Raw genomic sequence first — 23,233 nt, 5'->3', positions numbered from 1 at the left:
AAGCAGGCTAATTCTTACACAGAATAGACCTAAAAGGCTAAAAATGTAATTGGGATTTAGGAAAAACCTCCAAATCTGTTTTATTCTTCTTGTCTGTAGCCTAGGTATCAAATGCTATGTTTATCCAAAGTTTTGGCTGGTTTTTAAAAATAGAATTTTGAGGTATAAGTACAGGTTTAAAGGCTGTCATTCCAAATAATACTATTAAACAAATGTTAATCAAAGCATATGTCAGTGCACAGTGTGAAGGGTTTTCCTAGATGCCATTGCATAGTTTAGAATAGATATAATCAACAATAGCATTAGCATCCAACTTCATCTTTTCAATTGTTTGTTTATTCAGGTTGAAGATAGTGGCAGCTCAAAAGATGACAGGGAGAGTCCAGGAAAGTGCCAGAATGAGGGATCAGTGCCCCAATATTTGTGTGGGTTTTGTTATGACAGACAATATACCACTATAGCACTTTACTATAGCACTATAGTATAGTGGGCCTATTTGGGGGGAAAGTCCAGGGCGTTTTTTTGGTCCCAGTCCGTCCCTGAACGGTGGTGATCAGTGATGGGTGGTGATCAGTGATTTGGTGTTGGGAACAGTGGTGATCAGGTAACGGTGGTGATCAGTGATTTGTTGTTGGGAATGGTGGTGATCACTGACTTGTTGTTGGGGAACGGTGGTGATTATTCATTGGGAAAAATGATGGGTGGCCGGTTGTGATTGGGGGAGGAGAAATTGTTTCTAAGGTTTGATAAGCTTTGACACTCATCTCACTTGTGACATCTTCTGGTTATATGTATTAAAACACTAACATTCATACGAATAATGTTAATAGCAAATAAGGTATTTTAAAATCATGTCATGTGATTGCACTTATTATGACATTGTTTATTATTAATGTAGCTTATTATTAATGCTTTAAACAAGAGCTCCAAATATATAGTTAGTTCAATAAAGGGTAGTATATAGGGCTTGAATTTTGGCTTATATTAAATGTAAGATGACTAATCTATTATATTAAATCTATTATATTAAATCTAAGATGACTGCTTTTCTTACTGATCACTTCCCAGGCCTTTGGGAAAAAAATTAATTCACATGGAACAGGCAGTATACAAGCCAAAATGGGTTACCAAAGTTTTTAATAAGCCACGTCTAAAATAGCCTGCAAGCATCCCAGTTCCCAGATACACTGGAACAATTAATTATTTGCTGGGTTAATGCATAGGTTATTTAAATGATCCAGTGTGGGCTGTTGTTATTGGATTATGTCCATCTGTCATGCCAGGATGAGTGTTATCTCAAATTATGAAGCATAGAATATGTATTATTGTAACAAGTATGTTGCCTATAACAAATTGTACATTTCACTTTTGATGTGGACTCTAGATGGAAATAATTCCATGCCATAGAGCATTGTCTCTTGCCTGAACTTTCTCATTACATATTACAAATTACAAAAATATCAAGTCACTGTCTTTCTTGCAGTCTCTCTCCTCTCATAAAAACCCTCAGATTTGGATGCGTCGGGACTCTTTTTAAACATTCTGCAGGTTTGTGGTCAAGGCTGATTGACACTGTTTGAGTCAATTAAAACTCAAGCTCCCAAGTGGTAGTTGGGAACAATGGGGATCTGTGATAGGTTGTTGGTAACGGTGGGGATCAGGGATGGGTTGTTGGTAACGGTGGGGATCAGGGATGGATTGTTGGTAACAGTGGGGATCAGGGATGGGTTGTTGGTAACGGTGGGGATCAGGGATGGATTGTTGGTAACGTTGGGGATCAGTGATGGGTTATTGGTAACAGTGGGGATCAGTATTTTTCCTGCTCTCTATAACAAGCAGCTGTGATGTGATCTGAAGAGGTATATCAAATATAGTTGCAAACAACTGCTCAAAAAGTCACCTTTTTTAAAAAAGGTCACCAAGAGGTCTGAAAAGCTGTCAAATCTAGGTATTTTATTGGGATTATTTGGCACAGTTGTAAATACTTCTGTTGAAAGCTCTACAAAAGCAGCACAAAAGTCCAAAGCAAACTTCAGACACCAAACATGTTTAGCCAGAAAATAGTGTTTTGGGGCTTTTGTTGGAGAACTGTTACATTAATGATTAATGAATATCGATGACCACTTGGTTTACAGATTAATGAAAGTCCCAATTCTTGTATTTCCTAAAATGATCAACTCTGAAAAACAAGCATGTACAGTATTAGGTGTTAACGCGCTTCAAAAGTACTGTATGTTGCCAAAGAAGACGACAAAAAACAACACTGTGAAGGCTGAGCAACATTTGCTTTGTTTTTTAGAATTCCAAGGACACAAGTTAATGGAGAAAGGAGAGTCAACACAGGGGTTATCATGTCCAGGTCAGTGTCCAGCAGTTTGTTGATATAAATCTTTAACACATTCATAAAGCTTTGTTATTAACTGATCATTTCAATTGGGTGTCTTTAAACAGGGAAATTACTAAATCATCCTGTACCCCAGTACTGAAATTGTTAACCAGTTGGACTTCATCCCCAACGCCGCTCTATTTACAGAAGATATTTACTTTACAAAGCAGCTTTCCATAAAAAAAATAAAATGGTAAATGACAAATGCAAAATCGTGAGTGCAGCTCTCAAAAGGTGGTGCAGCTCCAGGGTTCCTGGTTCGATCCTGAGCTCAGGTTATTGTGTGGTTTTTCTCTGAGGGTCTCCAGTTTCCTTCTGTATGGTGCCCTGTGATTGACCGACTGGTATCCAGTACAGGGTGTATTTCCACTTCACACCCACTGTTCCCAGGATTGGCCTGGATTTAAAAAGAGTAACAGCACCAGTAGGGGTGTAACGATACACTCTATGATACACAGTGCGATTTACGATACTCACTTCACAATTCAATTTGATGATCAGAATATTTTTCTTTTCAACAAAATCTTGGACAAAAAATTTGGACTGAAAAGACTTTTTTTTTTAAGTTTCCATATAAACAATGCAAAACACTTTAAATACACCAAATAAATCAAAAGCTGCCATGATCAGAGGTTTAATATCTCATCTCATTATCTCTAGCCGCTTTATCCTTCTACAGGGTCGCAGGCAAGCTGGAGCCTATCCCAGCTGACTATGGGCGAAAGGCGGGGTACACCCTGGACAAGTCGCCAGGTCATCGCAGGGCTGACACATAGACACAGACAACCATTCACACTCACATTCACACCTACGGTCAATTTAGAGTCACCAGTTAACCTAACCTGCATGTCCTTGGACTGTGGGGGAAACCGGAGCACCCAGAGGAAACCCACGCGGACACGGAGAGAACATGCAAACTCCACACAGAAAGGCCCTTGCCGGCCCTGGGGCTCGAACCCAGGACCTTCTTGCTGTGAGGCGACAGCGCTAACCACTACACCACCGTGCTGCCCAGGTTTAATATTTTAAACAAAATGTACTACAGGTTCATCACCTCTAAGTCCCAGACTTTCAAATGTTAAGTGGTAAATTGGTTCATTAATTTTGAGACATATATTTGCTATGCTCTTCGCTAACAGACCTGCAATTGTAACAGTGTGGGATCAGAGATTTTTATAATATTTGGTGTTGTAGCAGCCCTGCGACCCTGTAGAACAGGATAAGCGGCTACAGATGATGGATGGATGGATGTTGTAGCAGGCTTTCAGGACCAAATCACATGGACCTCTCTTCTTTGATCTATCCCCTGTATGTTGTTTGAGCACTTACACCACACCAGGAGGTGGCAGTAAAGCATCAAGGTTCACCAGTGCTTCCCCAACAACAAAAACATGGAAAGATCCAATCATACAAACTTAAATGTGTGAAGATGATCTTTACTAGTTCTTGTTTCGCCTGTTTTGTTGTTTCTTGCCCATCTGCTGAGACTGGTCATTGCTCATTGCAAGGGGTTATGGGAAAAGGGTGCATTGAAGGTTCTTGTAGACTTTGAAGCCCAAATTGGGAAGGTATGAGAATAACTGGCTGTATGCTGAATAAACAAAGATTACTGAAGGTAACTAGTTCACTTCCATCATCAGGCACTTTGTCTTTGATATGTATGTCTTTGTTTTTTCAGTAAGAGATGAGCTGAAACAATGGAACAGTCATGCTACTTAAAATAGTTTGAGCTTGTTAAGATGGTGTGTGTGTACATAGACTCTGCAACAGCCATATTTTGTCACATGACACCTCATTTGGGTTTATCTGTCTCTCTCTCTCACACACACACAGACAGTGGTCTGAAAAGCTCCTCCTACACATGCAAACAGATCCTGAGAAACGAAACTGAACTTGTGCTTCCCTGACAGATCACTTTAACTCTCTCCTGCTGAGGACATGAAAAATGGCAACCTCCAGCAAGCCACGGAACCTTCACGAGTGCGGTTTGTGTCTTATGAAATCAAAGGATGTCGTTACTATTCCCTGTGGGCACATCTACTGCAGGTCTTGCACTGACGGCTTAATCGGTAAGTATGAACGCACAGGCTCGTACAACTGCCCACAATGTTTACAGACTTTCTCCACTAAGCCTGATCAGGATGGATCAGTGGACAAAGTTGTGGGCAAACTCAAGGAGATAAATCTCCCCAGTGAAACCTCAGCAGACACATCCTCTTCCAGTTTGACAAGGCCTGACCAGGATAGCCTAGTGGACAAACTCGAAAAGACAGCTCTCCATACACAATCCACAACAGACACTATTACCAGACCTGAGGGTGTGGCTTGTGACACATGCACTGACAGCAGACAGAAAGCTGTTAAGTCCTGCCTGGTGTGTCTGGCCTCGTACTGTGACACACACCTCCGACTACACAACAACGTCCACGCGAGGGCTGCACACACACTGGTGAATGCTACTGATCAGGTGCGGGCCATGATATGTTCTGTACACGGTAAACTCCTGGAGATTTACTGCTGTAAAGAGAAACGACGCATCTGTTGCTTATGCATGCTGGAGGATCACAAAGGGCACGACATGGTGGCAGCAGGACAGGCAGAAAAGAAGGTGAGAATAATAATAATAATAATAATAATAATAGTGCTTAAGATTTTCTGAATAAATTTAAGGATAATTAATGTGATCAATATGGACCATTTATATGACATCTAATTTATACATTTTTATACCAGGACACCATTCTTTGCATGTTGCTTAACAAATCCAAAATAAAATAACGTACCAAATCATAGAGCGGCACGGTGGTGTAGTGGTTAGCGCTGTCGCCTCACAGCAAGAAGGTCCGGGTTCGAGCCCCGTGGCTGGCGAGGGCCTTTCTGTGCGGAGTTTGCATGTTCTCCCCGTGTCCGCGTGGGTTTCCTCCGGGTGCTCCGGTTTCCCCCACAGTCCAAAGACATGCAGGTTAGGTTAACTGGTGGCTCTAAATTGACCGTAGGTGTGAATGTGAGTGTGAATGGTTGTCTGTGTCTATGTGTCGGCCCTGTGATGACCTGGCGACTTGTCCAGGGTGTACCCCGCCTTTCGCCCGTAGTCAGCTGGGATAGGCTCCAGCTTGCCTGCGACCCTGTAGAACAGGATAAAGCGGCTAGAGATAATGAGATGAGATGAACATGGACCATTTACATGACATCTAATTTATACATTTTTATACCAGGACACCATTCTTTGCATGTTGCTTAACAAATCCAAAATAAAATAACATGTACCAAATCATAGAGCAGCACGGTGGTGTAGTGGTTAGCGCTGTCGCCTCACAGCAAGAAGGTTCTGGGTTTGACTCCAGCAGCCGGCGAGGGCCTTTCTGTGTGGAGTTTGCATGTTCTCCCCGTGTCCGCGTGGGTTTCCTCCGGGTGCTCCGGTTTCCCCCACAGTCCAAAGACATGCAGGTTAGGTTAACTGGTGACTCTAAATTGACCGTAGGTGTGAATGTGAGTGTGAATGGTTGTCTGTGTCTATGTGTCAGCCCCGTGATGAGCTGGCGACTTGTCCAGGGTGTACCCCGCCTTTCGCCCGTAGTCAGCTGGGATAGGCTCCAGCTTGCCTGCGACCCTGCACAGGATAAGTGGATAATGGATGGATGGATATACCAAATCATGATAATTAAAAACAGATTAATAATTCAAATGCAGCTGAGAACTTACGATGGATTGGAAAGAGGGGAAATATCAAGACCCCAAACCATGTCCACTGATTTGTTTAATGTAAAGGTACAGGAGGACCAGGATGGTCTTCCCTCACAGCTCCAGTGTTCGGCTACACGATGTAGTTTTGTTTGTGTTACCTGAGCGCACTAAACCACACTGTAAAATTACTTACCGTTCTGTCATCTGTCCCTTTGTGTAATTTGTACCTTGAGTCGATATAGTGTGCTCAGCTTAATAACTTTCAGTTTCTCCTACAAAGATATTTTAGCGGAAAGTGTAATGATAGAGTAAATAATCCACTTCAATCGCATTCATTACACCCACGACTGACTTTATAACGTGCCTACTGATATCGGATTATGAAAACGTCCCTGAAATTGTTGAGAATACAGTGGTGCTTGAAAGTTTGTGAACCCTTTAGAATTTTCTATATTTCTGCATAAATATGACCTAAAACATCATCAGATTTTCACACAAGTCCTAAAAGTAGATAAAGAGAACCCAGTTAAACAAATGAGACAAAAATATTATACTTGGTCATTTATTTATTGAGGAAAATGAGCCGATATTACATATCTGTGAGTGGCAAAAGTATGTGAACCTTTGCTTTCAGTATCTGGTGTGACCCCCTTGTGCAGCAATAACTGCAACTAAACGTTTGCGGTAACTGTTGATCAGTCCTGCACACCGGCTTGGAGGAATTTTAGCCCATTCCTCCGTACAGAACAGCTTTAACTCTGGGATGTTGGTGGGTTTCCTCATATGAACTGCTCGCTTCAGGTCCTTCCACAACATTTCCATTGGATTAAGGTCAGGACTTTGACTTGGCCATTCCAAAACATTAACTTTATTCTTCTTTAACCATTCTTTGGTAGAACGACTTGTGTGCTTAGGGTCGTTGTCTTGCTGCATGACCCACCTTCTCTTGAGATTCAGTTCATGGACAGATGTCCTGACATTTTCCTTTAGAATTCGCTGGTATAATTCAGAATTCATTGTTCCATCAATGATGGCAAGCCGTCCTGGCCCAGATGCAGCAAAACAGGCCCAAACCATGATATTACCACCACCATGTTTCACAGATGGGATAAGGTTCTTATGCTGGAATGCAGTGTTTTCCTTTCTCCAAACATAACGCTTCTCATTTAAACCAAAAGTTCTATTTTGGTCTCCTCCATCCACAAAACATTTTTCCAATAGCCTTCTGGCTTGTCCACGTGCTCTTTAGCAAACTGCAGATGAGCAGCAATGTTCTTTTTGGAGAGCAGTGGCTTTCTCCTTGCAACTCTGTCATGCACACCATTGTTGTTCAGTGTTCTCCTGGTGGTGGACTCATGAACATGAACATTAGTCAATGTGAGAGAGGGCTTCAGTTGCTTAGAAGTTACCCTGGGGTCCTTTGTGACCTCGCCGACTATTACACGCCTTGCTCTTGGAGTGAGCTTTGTTGGTCGACCTCTCCTGGGGAGGGTAACAATGGACTTGAATTTCCTCCATTTGTACACAATCTGTCTGACTGTGGATTGGTGGAGTCCAAACTCTTTAGAGATGGTTTTGTAACCTTTTCCAGCCTGATGAGCATCAACAATGCTTTTTCTGAGGTCCTCAGAAATCTCCTTTGTTCGTGCCATGATACACTTCCACAAACGTGTTGTGAAGATCAGACTTTGATAGATCCCTGTTCTTTAAATAAAACAGGGTGCCCACTCACACCTGATTGTCATCCCATTGATTGAAAACACCTGACTCTAATTTCACCTTCAAATTAACTGCTAATCCTAGAGGTTCACATACTTTTGCCACTCACAGATATGTAATATCGGCTCATTTTCCTCAATAAATAAATGACCAAGTATAATATTTTTGTCTCATTTGTTTAACTGGGTTCTGTTTATCTACTTTTAGGACTTGTGTGAAAATCGGATGATGTTTTAGGTCATATTTATGCAGAAATATAGAAAATTCTAAAGGGTTCACAAACTTTCAAGCACCACTGTATATTAGCCCATTGAAACTCAAAACCAGGGAGGCGTATTGTGCTGTGTAGTCACGTCACATGATTGAAGAAAAAGGAAGAAAGCACAACTTTATTCATCACACACTTGTGAAATTTCCTCTCTGCATTTAACCCATCTGAAACAGTGAACACACACATATATACCCAGAGCAGTGGGCAGCCATGCTAACAGCACCCGGGGAGCAGTTGGGAGTTAGGCGCCTCGCTCAAGGCCACCTCAGCCCAAGGCCATCCCATATTAACCTAACTGCATGTCTTTGAACTGTGGGGGAAACCAGAGCACCCGGAGGAAACCCACGCAGACACGGGGAGAACATGCAAACTCCGCACAGAAAGGCCCTCGCCGGCCGCTGGGCTCGAACCCAGAACCTTCTTGCTGTGAGCCGACCGTGCTAACCACTACACCACCGTGCCGATTGTCACTGGTTGATGATAATCCTCATCATTGACTCTTGACAGCAGAGAGTATCCCTGTCCATAGCCTTATCATTTTGTATGTATTGGACGACCACTAATAGTACTGTTAGATTTGGTTTCAAACGAAATCATGTAGATGCCCAAAGTATGAAGGCTTATACTGATTTTTCTTTTAAATTTTGAAAAACCTGGGTGCTTTCTACAGAATGCAAACTAAAATTTTGTAAAAGCTGTTGCTGTTGTTTCAGTTCACTCTTCTAACAAGAAAATATTATTGCTGACTAACCCCTAGGAGTTAAGAAAGTCCAAGCAGATGATCACAGAGCAAGAGAAGCAGCTAAAAGAGCTTCACTTGGCTAAAAACACTCTCAGGGTAAGTGGTGTGTCTACAAACGGATCCATTCTTGATGCGTCCGAGAGCTAAAACCTTTAACCTAAACCTTTAAAACATTTATCTTCATATCCAATACCTGAACATGGTGTCACGTCTTCCAGCATAGTATTTAAACTCGGTGATAAATGTGCCCAGTGGCAGCCTTATTATTTAATAGTTTTTATAGAAACCCAGACACTGTAATGACAGTAAAGCATCTGCAAATCACAGGTTGATATGATTGTGTATCAGTGCTTTGTAACAGCGTTTTTTTTTTTGGACAGGAGTTTGTGTTTTCCAGGTTCTCTGTAACAAGTTCACCTTGAGGGATAGAAAATATAGAGGCCAGTGAGGGAACAAATGATAATAAGTGTTGCAACATGAGTGATAACTTATTTCACTGACGTACAACATTAAATAAAAAGGACCAAAATGGGGGGGAGAGTATGATAGGTCGTTATTCTATGAATAATAAATATAACTGATGAAGAGGAATAACTTCAGACTGTGGCGTTACTGGAAAAGCTTCATGTCAGGTCACCCCATCGTTGATTTCCCCCCCAACTACACGAGGAACAGCATATCCTGCTGTGCTTTATTCCTTCCGTAAGTCATTCTATATTTCCACCATGTTATAATAAACAGGACATTGCAGCAGCTACGGAGGAGGAGAGCGAGCGGCTTTTCACCGAGCTGATCCACTCTATAACGTACAGCCAGGCTGTGATGAAGGTCCTGATCCAGTCTCAGGAGCAAGCAGAACGGGAACGAATCAAGGAGCTGATGAAGCAGGTGGAGGATGATATAAGTGAGCTGAAGAAAAGCGATGCTGAGATGGAACAGCTCTTGAGTACTCAGAATGACATCCAATTCCTGCAGGTAACATGGCTGAGTTGTTCACGCGAATATTCTGCATAGGGCATCAAGAAGATCCTGAGAATTGGGCTACTGGTTGCTGGACTGTTGACACACACACTCAAGAATAAAATAGCAGCCAGATACTTTTATTTTCTGCTCACAATTAGCAACACGGTGGTGTAGTGGTTAGCACTGTCGCTTCGCAGCAAGAAGGTCCTGGGTTCGAGTCCAGTGGCCAATGGGGGCCTCCTCCGTGTCTGTGCGGGTTTCCTCCGGGTGCTCCGGTTTCCCCCACAGTCCAAAGACATGCAGGTTAGGCTAACTGGTGGCTCTAAATTGACCGTAGGTGTGAATGGTTGTCTTTATGTGTCAGCCCTGCAATGATCTGGTGACTTGTCCAGGGTGTACCCCGCCTCTCACCCATAGTCAGCTGGATAGGCTCCAGCTTGCCCGCGACTCTGTACAGGATAAGCGGCTACAGATAATGGATGGATGTTAGCTTCCAGTGCCTAGCAATGCTACATATACAAAAAAAAAGCATTTATTAAAGATAAAGGAACCCAATGGAAGCATTAAAGGTACTTTTTTACGACCAGTGTGTACGCTTCCTTCACACTTGCTCCAATTCCACCTTGTCCACACATCTTGATGCTTGTTGTGACCTGTATCATGTGATGCACTCGAGTTCATCTAGTTCAATCCCAGTCTCTGTACAATTAACCCTTTCTGATGTCCATGCCACATTTCTGAGCTTTGTGATCTTGCATCCTATATTAGCTTTACTTTTCCTTATCCATTCCATGTGGTAAAGTTATGCTGGAATGTTTTTATTACATTGTTAATTTAATAAATTTGCACACAGGTCAGAAAAAGATAAGTTGATATTAAATATGTGACAGACAAGTGTGCATCAGGAGTGGCCAATGAGACAAAATTATCATATCAAGATACTTAAACCCACTGCTACGATACACAATATGTATCATGATATATAGGTTTGCTAACAAACTGCCAGAAGAAAAGCAGGAATGTTGATTATTTTCCTAAAACAGGTACACCCCCAAGTGTTTCATGATTTACCCAATATAACCAGATCTATGAAGCTCATTTGGTTATTCTGGTTTCTTCTGTCTTTCTATGTCTGAACAGTCAGGTCAGGCCCTCAGTCTCACTTCCGCAAATGTCTTAAAGATGACCATTAATCCTCAGTTCTCTTTCGGCGAGGTGGTGAAATCCATCTCTGCACTCAAGAAGCAGGTAGAAGACGTCTGGGAGCGTGAAATGGATCAAATCTCAGCAGCAGGTAAGACATGGTTAGGTTTGGTTAATTCTGAAAAATACCATGACTGTTTGATCAGTACTGTATATTCGCCCAATTTCTGCTTCAGTGAAAAAAGACAAAATCGTAGTTCCTGCTGAACCGAAGACAAGAAAGGACTTCCTGCAATGTGAGTAGATAACTATAACCTTGCCTTACCTGTTGGGTATATTAGCCTTAGAGCTCCATTGCCAAATTCACAGCTCCACGATCTCTGGTTTGACGCGGAGCTTGGGTTACTATCTCCATGAGATTCCTCCCGCCTCCCAAAAACATACCTGTAGGTGGACTGGTGACTATAAATTACCCCATGGTGTGAACTCACACCCAGTGTTCCTAGGATAGGCTCTGGCTTCATCACAATCCTGACCAGAATCTTTTGTGAAAATACATCAGTAATCACCAAACCCTTCTCCTGGAGATCTACCTTTCCACTAGGGTTCAACTCCAACCCAAATCTGAAACACTATCTAGTCAATTAAATGGATCTGGATAAAATTTGTTCAGTCTAAGTTGGAAAAGAATTCTTTAAGAAGGTAGATCGTCAGGAGCAGGCTTGGTATTGACTAGTTTCCATCATTTAACATTTGTCTCCTTTCAGATCTGGTCCCACTATCTCTGGACCCTGACACAGCCCACAGGAGCCTGAGCATGTGTGAAGAGAAGCAAGTGACTTGTAGCACCAAGTGCGAGCCCTGTCCTGACCACCCTGAACGCTTTGACTGGTGGGCTCAGGTTCTGTGCCGAGAGCCTCTGAACACATGCTGCTACTGGGAGGCTGAGTGGACGGGTTTACACGGAGTGGACATTGCAGTCTCATACAGAGACATCAGCCGGAAGGGAGATGATGATGAATGCAGCTTTGGGTACAACAAACAGAGCTGGAGTTTGGACTGTGCAATACTGAAATATACTTTCACGCATGATAATAAGGAAACGGAAATCTCAGCACCTGTATCCCACAGGATAGGGGTGTATCTCGACTACAAGGCCGGAGTTCTGTCCTTCTACAGTGTCTCGGACTGTATGACACTCCTCCACAGAGCAGAGACGAGGTTCACACAACCTTTATATGCTGGGTTTGGGTTGTATCAGGGATCCACAGTGAAGATATGCCAGCCAGACGTCAAACAAATAGATACCCAAAGTGTCAACAGCAGTACAACTGTGAATGAAATGAGCCCATGAAAAAAAAAAAAAAAATGATGGGCTCCCCATGGGGGCTGGTGTTTAACATATTGACCTGTTGTCAGGGGATCAATAGTTACAAGCCACCCATAGAAAGGATAAATGGACTTGTTCTTCATAAGTAATGGTGTTTTTTTTTTTGTCAATCAGAGCAATGCTAGCCAGCCTCAGGGCTTTGTTGGGCTCACTTATTCCCCTTTTCAACCAAGGCAGTTCCAAGGCCAGTTGAGAGTCCATGCTTAATTTTGAATCAGTTCATGTTTCAACAGCCAAAGAACTGGCTTTCAGCCAGGAAACGTGGTTATAAAGCAGCACCAAATCTTTACTGGTCCAGAACCATGAACCACTTGCATCAGGTGCTTGGGACAGAATTATCATGATTGCCATTTAAAAAACAAAACAAAACAAAACTATGTAGTTCACCATTGTTGTTGTGTTTGGTGTTGGCAGTGCTAGTGGCTGAAAAAGCAGAGACGTAATTACCATGGATCCATGGTGGCTCTCTAGGCCATGGAAAAGCAAACCATTCTCAAAATGTTCTCAAGTTGAACCAGCACCTGGTTCGTTTTGGTGAAAAAGGGTTAGTGTTTCATCCAAGCGTGTTCAGTATGTTGGCTTTAACAAGTATGTGCTGGCCTTTGCACACTACGAGCGATTGTTCTCATGCAATGGCAGAAACCAATTATGTGAAAATAAAAAAAATGGTGGAAAATAATAATGGGAATTTTGGCACTTAAAAAATAAAGGTTTCAGATTCTGGTTCACATTTTACATAAAATTGGGGTGTTGGCAAAACTGGAAATCCATGTAAAAGGGATAAATATTCTTGTATGTTCAGGGTTTGGATCTTTTACTCAATTATAATCGAATATTTTCTACTATTGGAGTTCAGCTTTAGCCTTTTTAAAATCATTTGATGTGTAACTGTTTAAATTACTCAGGAATTGATGTTTACACTAAATTTGTAGTGTACGGTGAGGTAGTTTAGTTTTGTGTTCATGAAAACAAGTCATTCCCTTTGACCAAAGACATTCCAGCCCCCCCCCCCCAAAAAAAAGTAATATATAGCCTGCTTAAATGACTGTTCATCTGCCATCATGAGATAACAATGGAACCATTTTATTAATCAAACTTTTAAATAAACTGAGTATATAAAGTGCACTCAACTAAGATGAGATACTGAGCTGAAAAAAGTACCAGCTCCCAGGAGAACATCTGCTCTGAAATGGTGTTTTGCCATTTTCACCACACAATAGACAAGTGGTAACTCAGCAGCAGCAGAACCTTCCCGTCAACAGTACATTTTCATGTGAAATGACCAGTGTTTTCATTTTCAAAAATTCCTGTGTGCGCGCGCACATATATATATATATTTTTTTTAAACCAGCAGAGGTGGACAGTAACGAAATACATTTACTTGAGTACAGTACTTAAGTATCTGTACTTTACTCGAGTTTTTTTTGGAAACTTATGACTAACTTCACTACATTTGAAAGACAAATACGTACTTTTCACTCCACTACATTTCTATCAAGGTCCTTGTTACTATGAAGCGGCTTTGAAAGTGGATGTTTTTTTCTTTTCTAAAACATGATTGTTTTTTTCCCAGGTCACACTAAGAGCGCCTATCAGTAATCACTAAGGTCACATCATATCTATAGACTATAAAATCAAGATTAACGATTTCTCTGTAGCATTATTTAACATGATCAATTGATGGCAGAATGGAAGGAAGCGGTTCTTCTGGGGAATGCACGCACCCATAGCCATACCTGGAACCCGCATTTCAGTTTTCTGAAAGGAATAAAGTCTCAGTTCGTTTTAAATGTTTGCTGAAAACGAACCACATCACGGCCTACAGAAACTCGCCATCCAACCTTCAGAAGCATATCGATGTATATAAACTTTTTTCCTCAAGAGAAAGCTTGCGACAAAGTTGTCTGTGCTTTTAGAGCTAGCGATAACATTGCAATAGCTATGCAGTCTGGTTAGTCAAATGACTTTCTATGGATTTGCCCACCAAGTTGCCATCGCCTTGTCCACGGCTAACGTTTACACATAGCTAGTTAACTTGGACATTATTAGTTAGCATGTAAACACGGAGTTACGCTAACATGAATAACGTTAACTTATCTGAAGTCCTTTCAGAAAATGTTTTAGCATAATCTTGCCAACTAAATGTAGAAATCTTTTTCTAGTAACGTTAGCTACCCAATATGATTTGGAGTTTGAAAAGAGTTTGCTAGCATGTCAGGTGGCGTTTCACTGACTAGCTAGCTTAAACGTTAAACCACCATGATGGCACAGCATGAGTTCATTTTCTGAATTCACATTTCTGTCTTTGGTAACGGTATTAGGTTTTGTAAGCGCTGTGGCAATAAAACAACGATGCATTGACAGTATACTTTTAATACTTAAGTATTTTTAAAAGCAAGTACTTCAGTACTTTAACTCAAGTAAAAATTGGACTGGACAACTTTCACTTGTATCGGAGTCACATTTGAGCAGTGGGATCTGTACTTTGACTTAATGAAGTTGGGTACTTTGTCCACCTCTGTAAACCAGCAACTCAGATTCAACAAATTAAAAATGTATTATATTCAATTCAATAAACTAAATATTCATCTGATCATTCCAAAGTCTGATTTCTCTTACAAAATAAATCATGACACAAATTAAGGAGAATGTTTATTTATAGGTTTAATTTCAATAAGCAATGCAGTTTAACACTAAACTGGGTGTGAATAAAACGTTCAACCAAAACTAAAATGCACACAACTTCCATGTGGCTGATCAGCCAAGGTATGTTTGGAGGTGCAACAGTAATGGAGTGATGTTAATGGAGTTTAGCTTGTCTTTGGATGCGTTCACATATGCAGCAGCGTTTAGAGGGTTTGAATGGAATCCTGGGGTGTTTCCCCAACTCGGTGTAGTACTTCAGGGCATGTGAGAACTCAGCAATCACACTCAGGTACGGACCAAAATACCTGGGCCGAGAGTGTCTTCTGAGAAAGCGATTCGACTCTGAAGCAGGATGTAAAAACAAGCATGCGCTCTAGTTTATAGCTGCTAACCTTGCACACAGCTGTACTGGACTGATGAACAAAAATATTGATAAACGCACAATCATTTGAATTGCTTTTTAACCAAAATGATTGAAAAATGTTTTTTTTTGTTCTATATAAACCTTGGGTGCCCCGTCTCCTTTCTGCAAATTGACCATTAGATACGAGCACTCTGGGGCATCGTGGCTCAGGTGGATAAGGCGCCATACCATAAATCCGGGGACCCGGGTTCGATTCCGACCCGAGGTCATTTCCCGATCCCTCCCCGTCTCTCTCTCCTGCTCATTTCCTGTCTCTACACTGTCCTATCCAATAATAAAGGTGAAAAAAAAAGCCCCAAAAATATAAAAAAAAAAAAAAAAAAAAAGATACGAGCGCTCTACCTAAGTAGTTGCTCAGGTGAAGCAGTTTGGCATCAGTCAGGACAAGCATCTGTAATTTGGATCAGACGAATTCAACATCATAGTTGTGTGTTTATTTTTTAAATACATGACATTTCCTTATTACAGCCTGATTCTGCTGTTGTATGAAACTGAAGTGTTACTTCTGCAGCTCGACTCTTTCCAGTTATAATTACATTTCAATGTTCAATTGGCTGAATGTCTACATTTGGAGTAAACGGTGTCGAATTCATTTTTTGTTGCACTCTCATTAGCCTGGGTAGGCTACTGAAATGGTTTCCTTATGCCGAGTCTGCATTAGTGAATGAGAAAAGAAGCAAAGCATGTATTTACAGAACATAACTGTACAGTAATCATATGGTAAGATGTGATGAATATTCCCTAGTGGTGGAGAAACGCAGTGTAGATCCTATAGCTGGCTACGCAGCTTTGTGAGACAATTACTACACACACAACCTTCACAAGTATTCACTGCTTAAAAGCAATGTTTCCTTAAACCACACCAAATTAAAAGAGAACCTCGTTCCAAATTACCGAATGCGAGAGAAGGAACTCTGAGGACTTCAGTAACACCTTTCTGCTCAAAGGTTTCAGGAAATTTTACTTTTTATATATATATATATATATATATATATATATATATATATATCATTTAAGGTGTCGATTGAAACACCCTGTGAGTGACAGGACAGCCCGAACCCCTCCGATATTTAAAGTGCAAACGCAGGAGGTGCAACAGGACAGAAGACACACAGAGGGATTTGAGAAGTGAGGAAAGAAAAGAAAAACAAAAAAGAATACTGAAGATGAGAAAGGGGAAAACATGAGATGAAGAGAGAGGTGAAAGCGGAGAGAAAAAAAAAAAAACCCAAACGCAGCCATTCAGGAATGATGATCACTCTCCGGAGCGACAGCAAGCCCTGAAGCCACACTGCAGATTCTGACATCCACTCGCTCTGTCAGCATGAGGACCTGCGCAGGACACAGAGAGGGAGAGGGGGGGAGGAAAAAAAAAAAAAAGTGTAAGAGCCACAGGCTGGGACACAGATTCAGAAGTAAAGAATAAAACATGACAGGAAGTGCTATTATAGGGAAATAAAATCAACACCAGGGTGGTGTGATGCCCCAAGTTAATAATTTTTCCAATAACGGCACATCCCATAGTGTTTTATTCCTTTTCGACCGCAGCAAATTGTCCACAATTTAAAAATTAGAATGTCATTCATTAAAAACTTAGCTATTCAGAGTTACTAATGATGCGGAATGTCCACAAAAACAAGTTACAGCAAATTAAAAAAAAAAAAAAAAAAAAGTCAGTCCTTCAGCAGGTTCTCTTTCCTCCATCTCTCCAAGTTAATAAGACAAAAACGTGTCTTGTTACAGAAAATCTGGCAAACTGTCCTGTCCTGAAGACTTTCCTGACACCTTCCATAAAATGTTCAACAGTCTCCTTACAGTAAATCTCACCATCTCAATTATTATACATATTTGTAAATCACTCCTTTTTTTTTTAAATTAGGTTATGTAGTTTGCCCATACACGTCCCTGTGAATGAGCTGTTAAAGGAAAAGAAAGCCCATGGTTAAAATACAGTTATGAAGATAGATTATGATATAAACTAACGATTCATGCGAATAATTGAAAATAAGGAGCTCACACAACTGAAGCTATCCATCTCCGAAAGTCAGTTTCTATGCAGAATTCCCCCATCAATGATTTCCTAAATGCCGCCATTGAAAAGATTTTAACCAAATCAGAAAAATCCCCCCAGATTGTTTACGGCAATGCTCTGATGTCACTTGGATGCAGCACATGGAAGCTCATCTGGACTTAGAATAGAATAACTTTATTTAACGAGAGTTGCATAGAATATCAAAATGTGATAAAATACATATGGCTCTCAAAATAACCGATCAAAAATATAAAACAAATTGATGAAACTAAAAATGAAAAACTAAACTTATCAAATTATCAATTTCTAATAACAAAAACTAACCTAATAAACCTAACTTTATTGTAAGGCCTTAATCAAATCGCAGAATACAAAATATGATTCGATTTCTCTTATTTCTCTAGGTAGAGAATTCCAGATTTTAGCTCCACTAAATAAAAATGTCTTTTGTCCGAAACTTTGGTTCACACGAGGTAACAAAAGGTGATAAGCAGCAGACCTTGTGTTCTTATCATGGACACTACTGAAATTAAACAATTTTTCAGCGAGATACTTTGGCACCAGGCCGTTCTGAACTTTAAACATCAGTTGGCATTTAAGTCGCCATACTCGTTTGTCAAAGCGTTCAATGTTAAACCTTTGAAACAAGTCAGCTGATGGATGGTCCCATCGGGCATCACCAATGATACATGCTGCTCTTTTTTGTAGTTTAACAATTTGATCAGTGTGCTTGGTGCTGCTATCTCTCCATACCACTGCGCCATAATCTAAGATGGGTTGAACCAGTGTTGCATAGAACATCCAACGAGCTTTGACACTTAAATTCTTGGTTCGTTTAAGAAGACCTAAGCGCTTATTGACTTTCTTAATGATGTGATTAACGTGGGTGTTCCAAGAGAGCGGATTATCAAGGTAGAGTCCCAAAAGCTTCGCTGATGATACTTCATCCAACTTTGTCTCCAATGACAACTTCTAATCCAGTTCCTGTTGCAGTTATGTTGCGAAGTTTGGGCGCGCTGCAGATCAACATTGACTTAGTTTTTTCACAGCTCAGTGTCATTCTATTTTCATTAGCCCAAGTGCCGATGTAAGCCAGTTCCGTGCACAAATTAGCTCGAACCTCGTTTAAAGATGCTCCTGCGGCTATCTGAGTGGTGTCATCCGCATACATCGAAGTAGTAGTAGTAGTAGTAGTATCGACAGTGTGCAACGGGAGATCATTAACAAAGACGAACAAAAGAGGGCCAAGGATAGAGCCTTGGGGGACCCTTGGGGGACACCAGGAGTCGTTGGAAGCGCATCAGAGTTTTCCATTGATTGCTACTTGTTGCTTGCGTCTGTTAAGATACGACCTGAACCACGAAATCTTAAAGCATATACGCAGAGCCATGGCCTCACTTTGTTTATAAACGCCTTGAGACCTCAAGAATGGCACAGGAATAGTTTTAAGCGTTAACAATAAATCTAAGATAGTAATTTTTACGATTAAAGTGATTTATATAGGTAGCGGTCTGAGTGAATGACCTTGACATTCATAACGTCACAGCAGGAAGTCTATCGGTCTCATCGCCATTTCCGCTATACTAAAACACAGAGCTGACTGTGGGTGGTAGAAAAGGGCAACTGGACTTGTTTCCACACATTTTGGGATGAGAACCCTTCGACTTAGTCAGACAGAACTGAGGAAGCCTTTTGGACGAGAGGTGAAACGTTTTCAAGAATCTTCAAGCAAGTCCAGTTGCCCTTTTCTACCACCCACAGTTTACTATGACCTGGATGATTGAGAATCTTCACAGACCGAGCTGACTGCAACTCCGATCCTCCATTCTGAGCTAATTTATCGCCATGCCACGTAGATGTGTTGCTGGCAGGTGCAGCAACATGACAGAAGGTGGATTTACGTTGCATTCATGGCCCAAGAATGTTCAAACTGCAAAGAGTAGGACGCATTTTGCAAGAAGTTCACGGGCACACTGGGCGCCTACGAAGTGGTCTCTCCTCTGCTCTGCACATTTTACTGAAGACTCGTACGAGACCTCTGATCTGTTGAGGAGCGTTGGCTATAAGCCCGTGCTGAAAGAGGGTGCAGTACCAACAATTAAAGGAAAAGAAAACTACAAGAAAAGGAAAGCAAGTTCAGTTGCACCAGTTCTCCCGGAGTGTGAGCCGAGGGCTGTTGGGAAACCTGGGACAAAACGTGACATCATCGCTCAGGCAGCGACCTTCCCGCGGTTGCTGCTAAAACCGGTGACGTCCCATCTTGGGTCTTAGTAATTGCCTGAGCTGAGCAGTAATGGCGGAGTACTCAGTATGGAGAACGAGTTGACCAGCCATCTGATTTCTCCGCTGGATATGCTTGCCTCATGCAGCAATCTCTCACCTTTACATGGAAGAAACGAATGAACAGAGAACTGAACGAACAACTGAAAGTCAGACTGTTTCAAAAACAATCGGCCACAAGAAGTGAGAACACAGACAGGTAAGCTCCGACTCATTTGGATACAAAACAAAAACGCTCACTTACCTGCATTTACATGTAACTTGTATTGTGTGTTTAAGTTACCGGTATAAGATTATTTAATTTGCTTCAGAATGTGATTGTCTCAGTCCATCTGATTATTTAATTAGCCTCTGACGTTTTATCAGTGAAAATGCATGCATGGACATGTATGTTGCATAAGTTATAGCACCTATCCTGTTTTAATGAGAGTCAACCCACAATCAGTGAAGTCAAATCAGTCTTAGTTGAGCAAGTCGGTAACAGTATTTCTTACTTTCACCATAAAGTTTTATTTATATGACTTTGGTCTATAGCTGTAAAAGGCCTCGGCCTTAAAACCGATTCTCGCTGTGACGTCACGCGCTCAGGGTGGGCTGGCTCAGTGGGGCAGCTCGAATGCCAACTTGTATATATATTTTTTATTCCCATTTATGCAGCATACAAGAGTCAAGGATGGAGATACCATCCACTCAAATGTATTTAAAAATAAAGGTTCTGCATATCTCCTTTAAATCCCCCCCCCACACACACACACAAAACAAGTAATCGCTGCCCCTGGCTGGAGATTTCATTAAAAGTTTATACGCAAAAATTTTGAAATTCCCTAACAAAAAACTGGAGGGGAAAGATACTGATGAACAGCGAGGGAACAGTGAACAGCTGATGTCCTCCTACATGACTGAATGGGGGGAGGCAACTTTTCATATTTATATCCCCGGTACAAGTATTGCTGCCGTGACGCCTCATTCTGCAGACTGTGACCTTGCTAGACCACCTACAAACAGATCTGCATACAGTCTGACTTACCTAAATCTGTCGAAGAGGCAAGACCACGAGTTTTTACACGTTCCTGGCAGCATAAGCTCTCATTAGCATGCTTCAGCCATGTGTGATCACAACGTTTGCACGAACACCATTGCGTGTTGCCCATCTGTTGTTTCTCCTCAGCTTCAGGATCTAAAGAGCAGGCATCCTGTTCTGATTCTTCATGAGAATCACTTTCAACGCTTGGCTCAAACGGATATGGTTCTAGGCCAGCAGAATCTGCAATGAATTCGTACTCGCTGCCTTCCAAGTCACTTTCCGCCATCTTGTCTGCGGAAGGCGATTACTGCTTAACGCTTTGTCCCTTCAGTACTGAAGATCGACACTCAGCCTTGCACCCAAGTGACGTCACACATCGCCCTTCCACCAGACTGCATGGCAGCCTACTGGTGGCATTAGAGCAGCGATACAAAAACGCTCACAACTTTCTCATAAATGGTCAAACGTGCCTGAAACTTTTCTTACCAGCTCTCAATATTACAAGCTACCAACCCATGCATGTATTTACATTACATGTTCCATTCCTTTAATCTGGAAATGATAATGCATTAGAATGAGCTCATTGATATAAACCTGTGATTTGCAGCTGGAACTAATTGGCAAAACTCCGATTGATGATCAATGTTCTGAATACAAATAGGAAGTGGCACTATTTTATGCAGTGCTACAGAATCAACGTGTTCCTGAATCAAAATGCATAGGGAAATTATTTTAATATGAAAGCCACTGTATTTTAAGTGCTATTAAGCAGTCAGGGTATAAGAGAGCAAAACTAAATATTCACCTCCATTTTTGGGCACTTGCCTTTTTTTGGTAGTTGATAAAACATTTCATTTTTCTAGATGCTCCGATTGTTTATACTTACCTTCAGGTACTGCACGCTCACCTGAACAGGGCCAATGTTGTGTGAGCTCTGGATTAAACACTAGTTATACTAATTACTGAATTCATGAAAACAACAGGACACTTTCCAAACTAAGAAGAAAAAGGAAGCCACACAAATCTTCCCAAAGTAACTCAAGATAGCATGCAGAGATGATTAGAACAAGCGTGCTCTGAGAGCACAATATCCCCCGCTGGCAACTCGGCCATAACTCTGGTAAAACACGACTGAATTGAACGAAATTGCAATTGCATATTACCGACATATAACAAAGAATCCTGTCGAGTTTTGTGAAATTCCTCCAAAAATTGAGAGAGGAGTTGATTTCAGAAGGTGAGTATCCTTCCTGGGACAGACGGACGGACATAGCCACGACATAATCCCCCTTCAGGCCATTTGGCCAGCCGGGGGATAAAAATTGTGAGGGAAGTTGATTTCAGAAAGCAAGCACACCTTGATGAAATTACCAAAGTGCAAGTTTGTTAATAATCAAGGGCATAACTCTGGGAAAATCTGCCCAAATTAAACGAAATTTCAATGTGTGTATAACTATCATATAACAAAGCCTTTTGCCAAGTTTGGTGAAATTCCTCCACAAATTGAGAGAGGAGTTGATTTCAGAAGGTGAGTACCCTTCCTGGGACGGACAGAAATCACAACGTAATCCCCCTTTGGGCCTTTCAGCCAGCAGGGGATTTAAAAAAAAAATAAAATGATACAAAAAAAAACCCCACTAAGATTAGATTAGAGACCAGAGTCCAGGGGACTGTGCAGCCGCAAAGATGGCAGCATAAGAGAAACTCACCCCCGACAACCAGGATTAAATAGCCCTGCAAACTTAGTAAACTCGTTTTAAAGTTGAACTTAAACTACGGATAAGGGCGAAATTATGACGAGAGACAGGCAGAATAACATCAAAACCAGGAAATATGCACAGAATGCTGATTCACACGAAAACCCCAGCCATCCCCAGCTAGCCGCAGCTCTCCAGCTAATGCTAACGGAGAAGGCGGCGAGGACGCAGACATGAAGGTCAGTCTGAACACCATACTCGTAGAGATAAAAAGTTTCTGACAAGACAACAAGCAACAACTGGGAGAAATTAAAGAAGAAATCAGCAAAACCAAATTGAGGCTCGATGAGGCAGAGGAACAAATTTTGAACACGGAGGAGAGGCTACAGTCCATGGAAGAAGTGATGAACGAGCTAATAAAACTCCAGACTCACCTGGCAGCAAAACAAACAGACCAAGAGGGAAGGTCTAGACGAAATAAATGTCAGGATTTACTCTGTAGCGGAGGGCTCTGAGAACGATTCCACATCAATGATGAGCTTTGTTGAGGACCTGCTGAAGCATAACTTAGCCCTGCCACCTGATATGGATCTCCAGATCGAAAGGGAGCACCGTGCGCTTGGACCAGCACTGCGAGAAGGAGGAGCCCCTCCGAGATCCATTATTGTAAAGTTTCTGAGCTACAGAACCAAAAGAGGAGATTCTCCAAATAGCGTGGCAGAAGAAGGGCTTTACTTGGCAGAATAAGCAAATTAATCTAGCACCAAGTATACTTACACTACCGTTCAAAAGTTTGGGGTCACTTTGAAATGTCCTTATTTTTGAAAGAAAA

The 23,233-nt window shown here is 41.5% G+C and overlaps 2 protein-coding genes across 3 annotated transcripts in view; one reads left to right on the top strand and one right to left on the bottom strand.

Annotated features, from left to right (window-relative positions):
- Positions 1-4,219: 4,219 nt before the first annotated feature.
- On the top strand, positions 4,220-12,980 carry ftr92 (finTRIM family, member 92). Of its 2 annotated transcripts, XM_060937674.1 has the most exons (6): positions 4,220-4,994; positions 8,818-8,898; positions 9,544-9,777; positions 10,906-11,059; positions 11,145-11,204; positions 11,676-12,980. In XM_060937674.1, exons 1-6 carry the CDS (start codon positions 4,332-4,334, stop codon positions 12,260-12,262), a joined length of 1,779 nt encoding a protein of 592 aa, XP_060793657.1. In that variant the 5' UTR covers positions 4,220-4,331; the 3' UTR covers positions 12,263-12,980. The 2 variants fall into 2 exon arrangements, with proteins under 2 accessions (XP_060793657.1, XP_060793659.1); XM_060937676.1 differs by lacking the exons at positions 8,818-8,898; positions 9,544-9,777.
- A 1,957-nt stretch (positions 12,981-14,937) lies between these two features.
- Positions 14,938-23,233, bottom strand: part of fbxl5 (F-box and leucine-rich repeat protein 5) — a 79,387-nt gene continuing 71,091 nt past the window's right edge. The window contains exon 11 of the mRNA XM_060937661.1: positions 14,938-16,700. Coding sequence (XP_060793644.1) covers positions 16,624-16,700 — 77 coding nt within the window. The 3' untranslated portion in view covers positions 14,938-16,623. The remainder of the gene's footprint in view (positions 16,701-23,233) is intronic.

The sequence above is a fragment of the Neoarius graeffei genome, chromosome 13 (assembly GCF_027579695.1).
Source record: "Neoarius graeffei isolate fNeoGra1 chromosome 13, fNeoGra1.pri, whole genome shotgun sequence".
Lineage (NCBI taxonomy): Eukaryota > Metazoa > Chordata > Actinopteri > Siluriformes > Ariidae > Neoarius > Neoarius graeffei.
The sequence above is the reverse complement of the archived record's forward strand: the minus strand, read 5'-3'. Positions and strand labels throughout refer to the sequence as shown.

Excerpts from the sequence above, each read along its gene's own strand:
- ftr92 (XM_060937674.1), top strand. The coding sequence starts at position 4,332 with ATGGCAACCTCCAGCAAGCCACGGAACCTTCACGAGTGCGGTTTGTGT. Across the intron at positions 9,778-10,905 it reads ATGACATCCAATTCCTGCAG|TCAGGTCAGGCCCTCAGTCT; the intron begins GTAACATGGCTG and ends ATGTCTGAACAG. Across the intron at positions 11,060-11,144 it reads GGATCAAATCTCAGCAGCAG|TGAAAAAAGACAAAATCGTA; the intron begins GTAAGACATGGT and ends TTTCTGCTTCAG.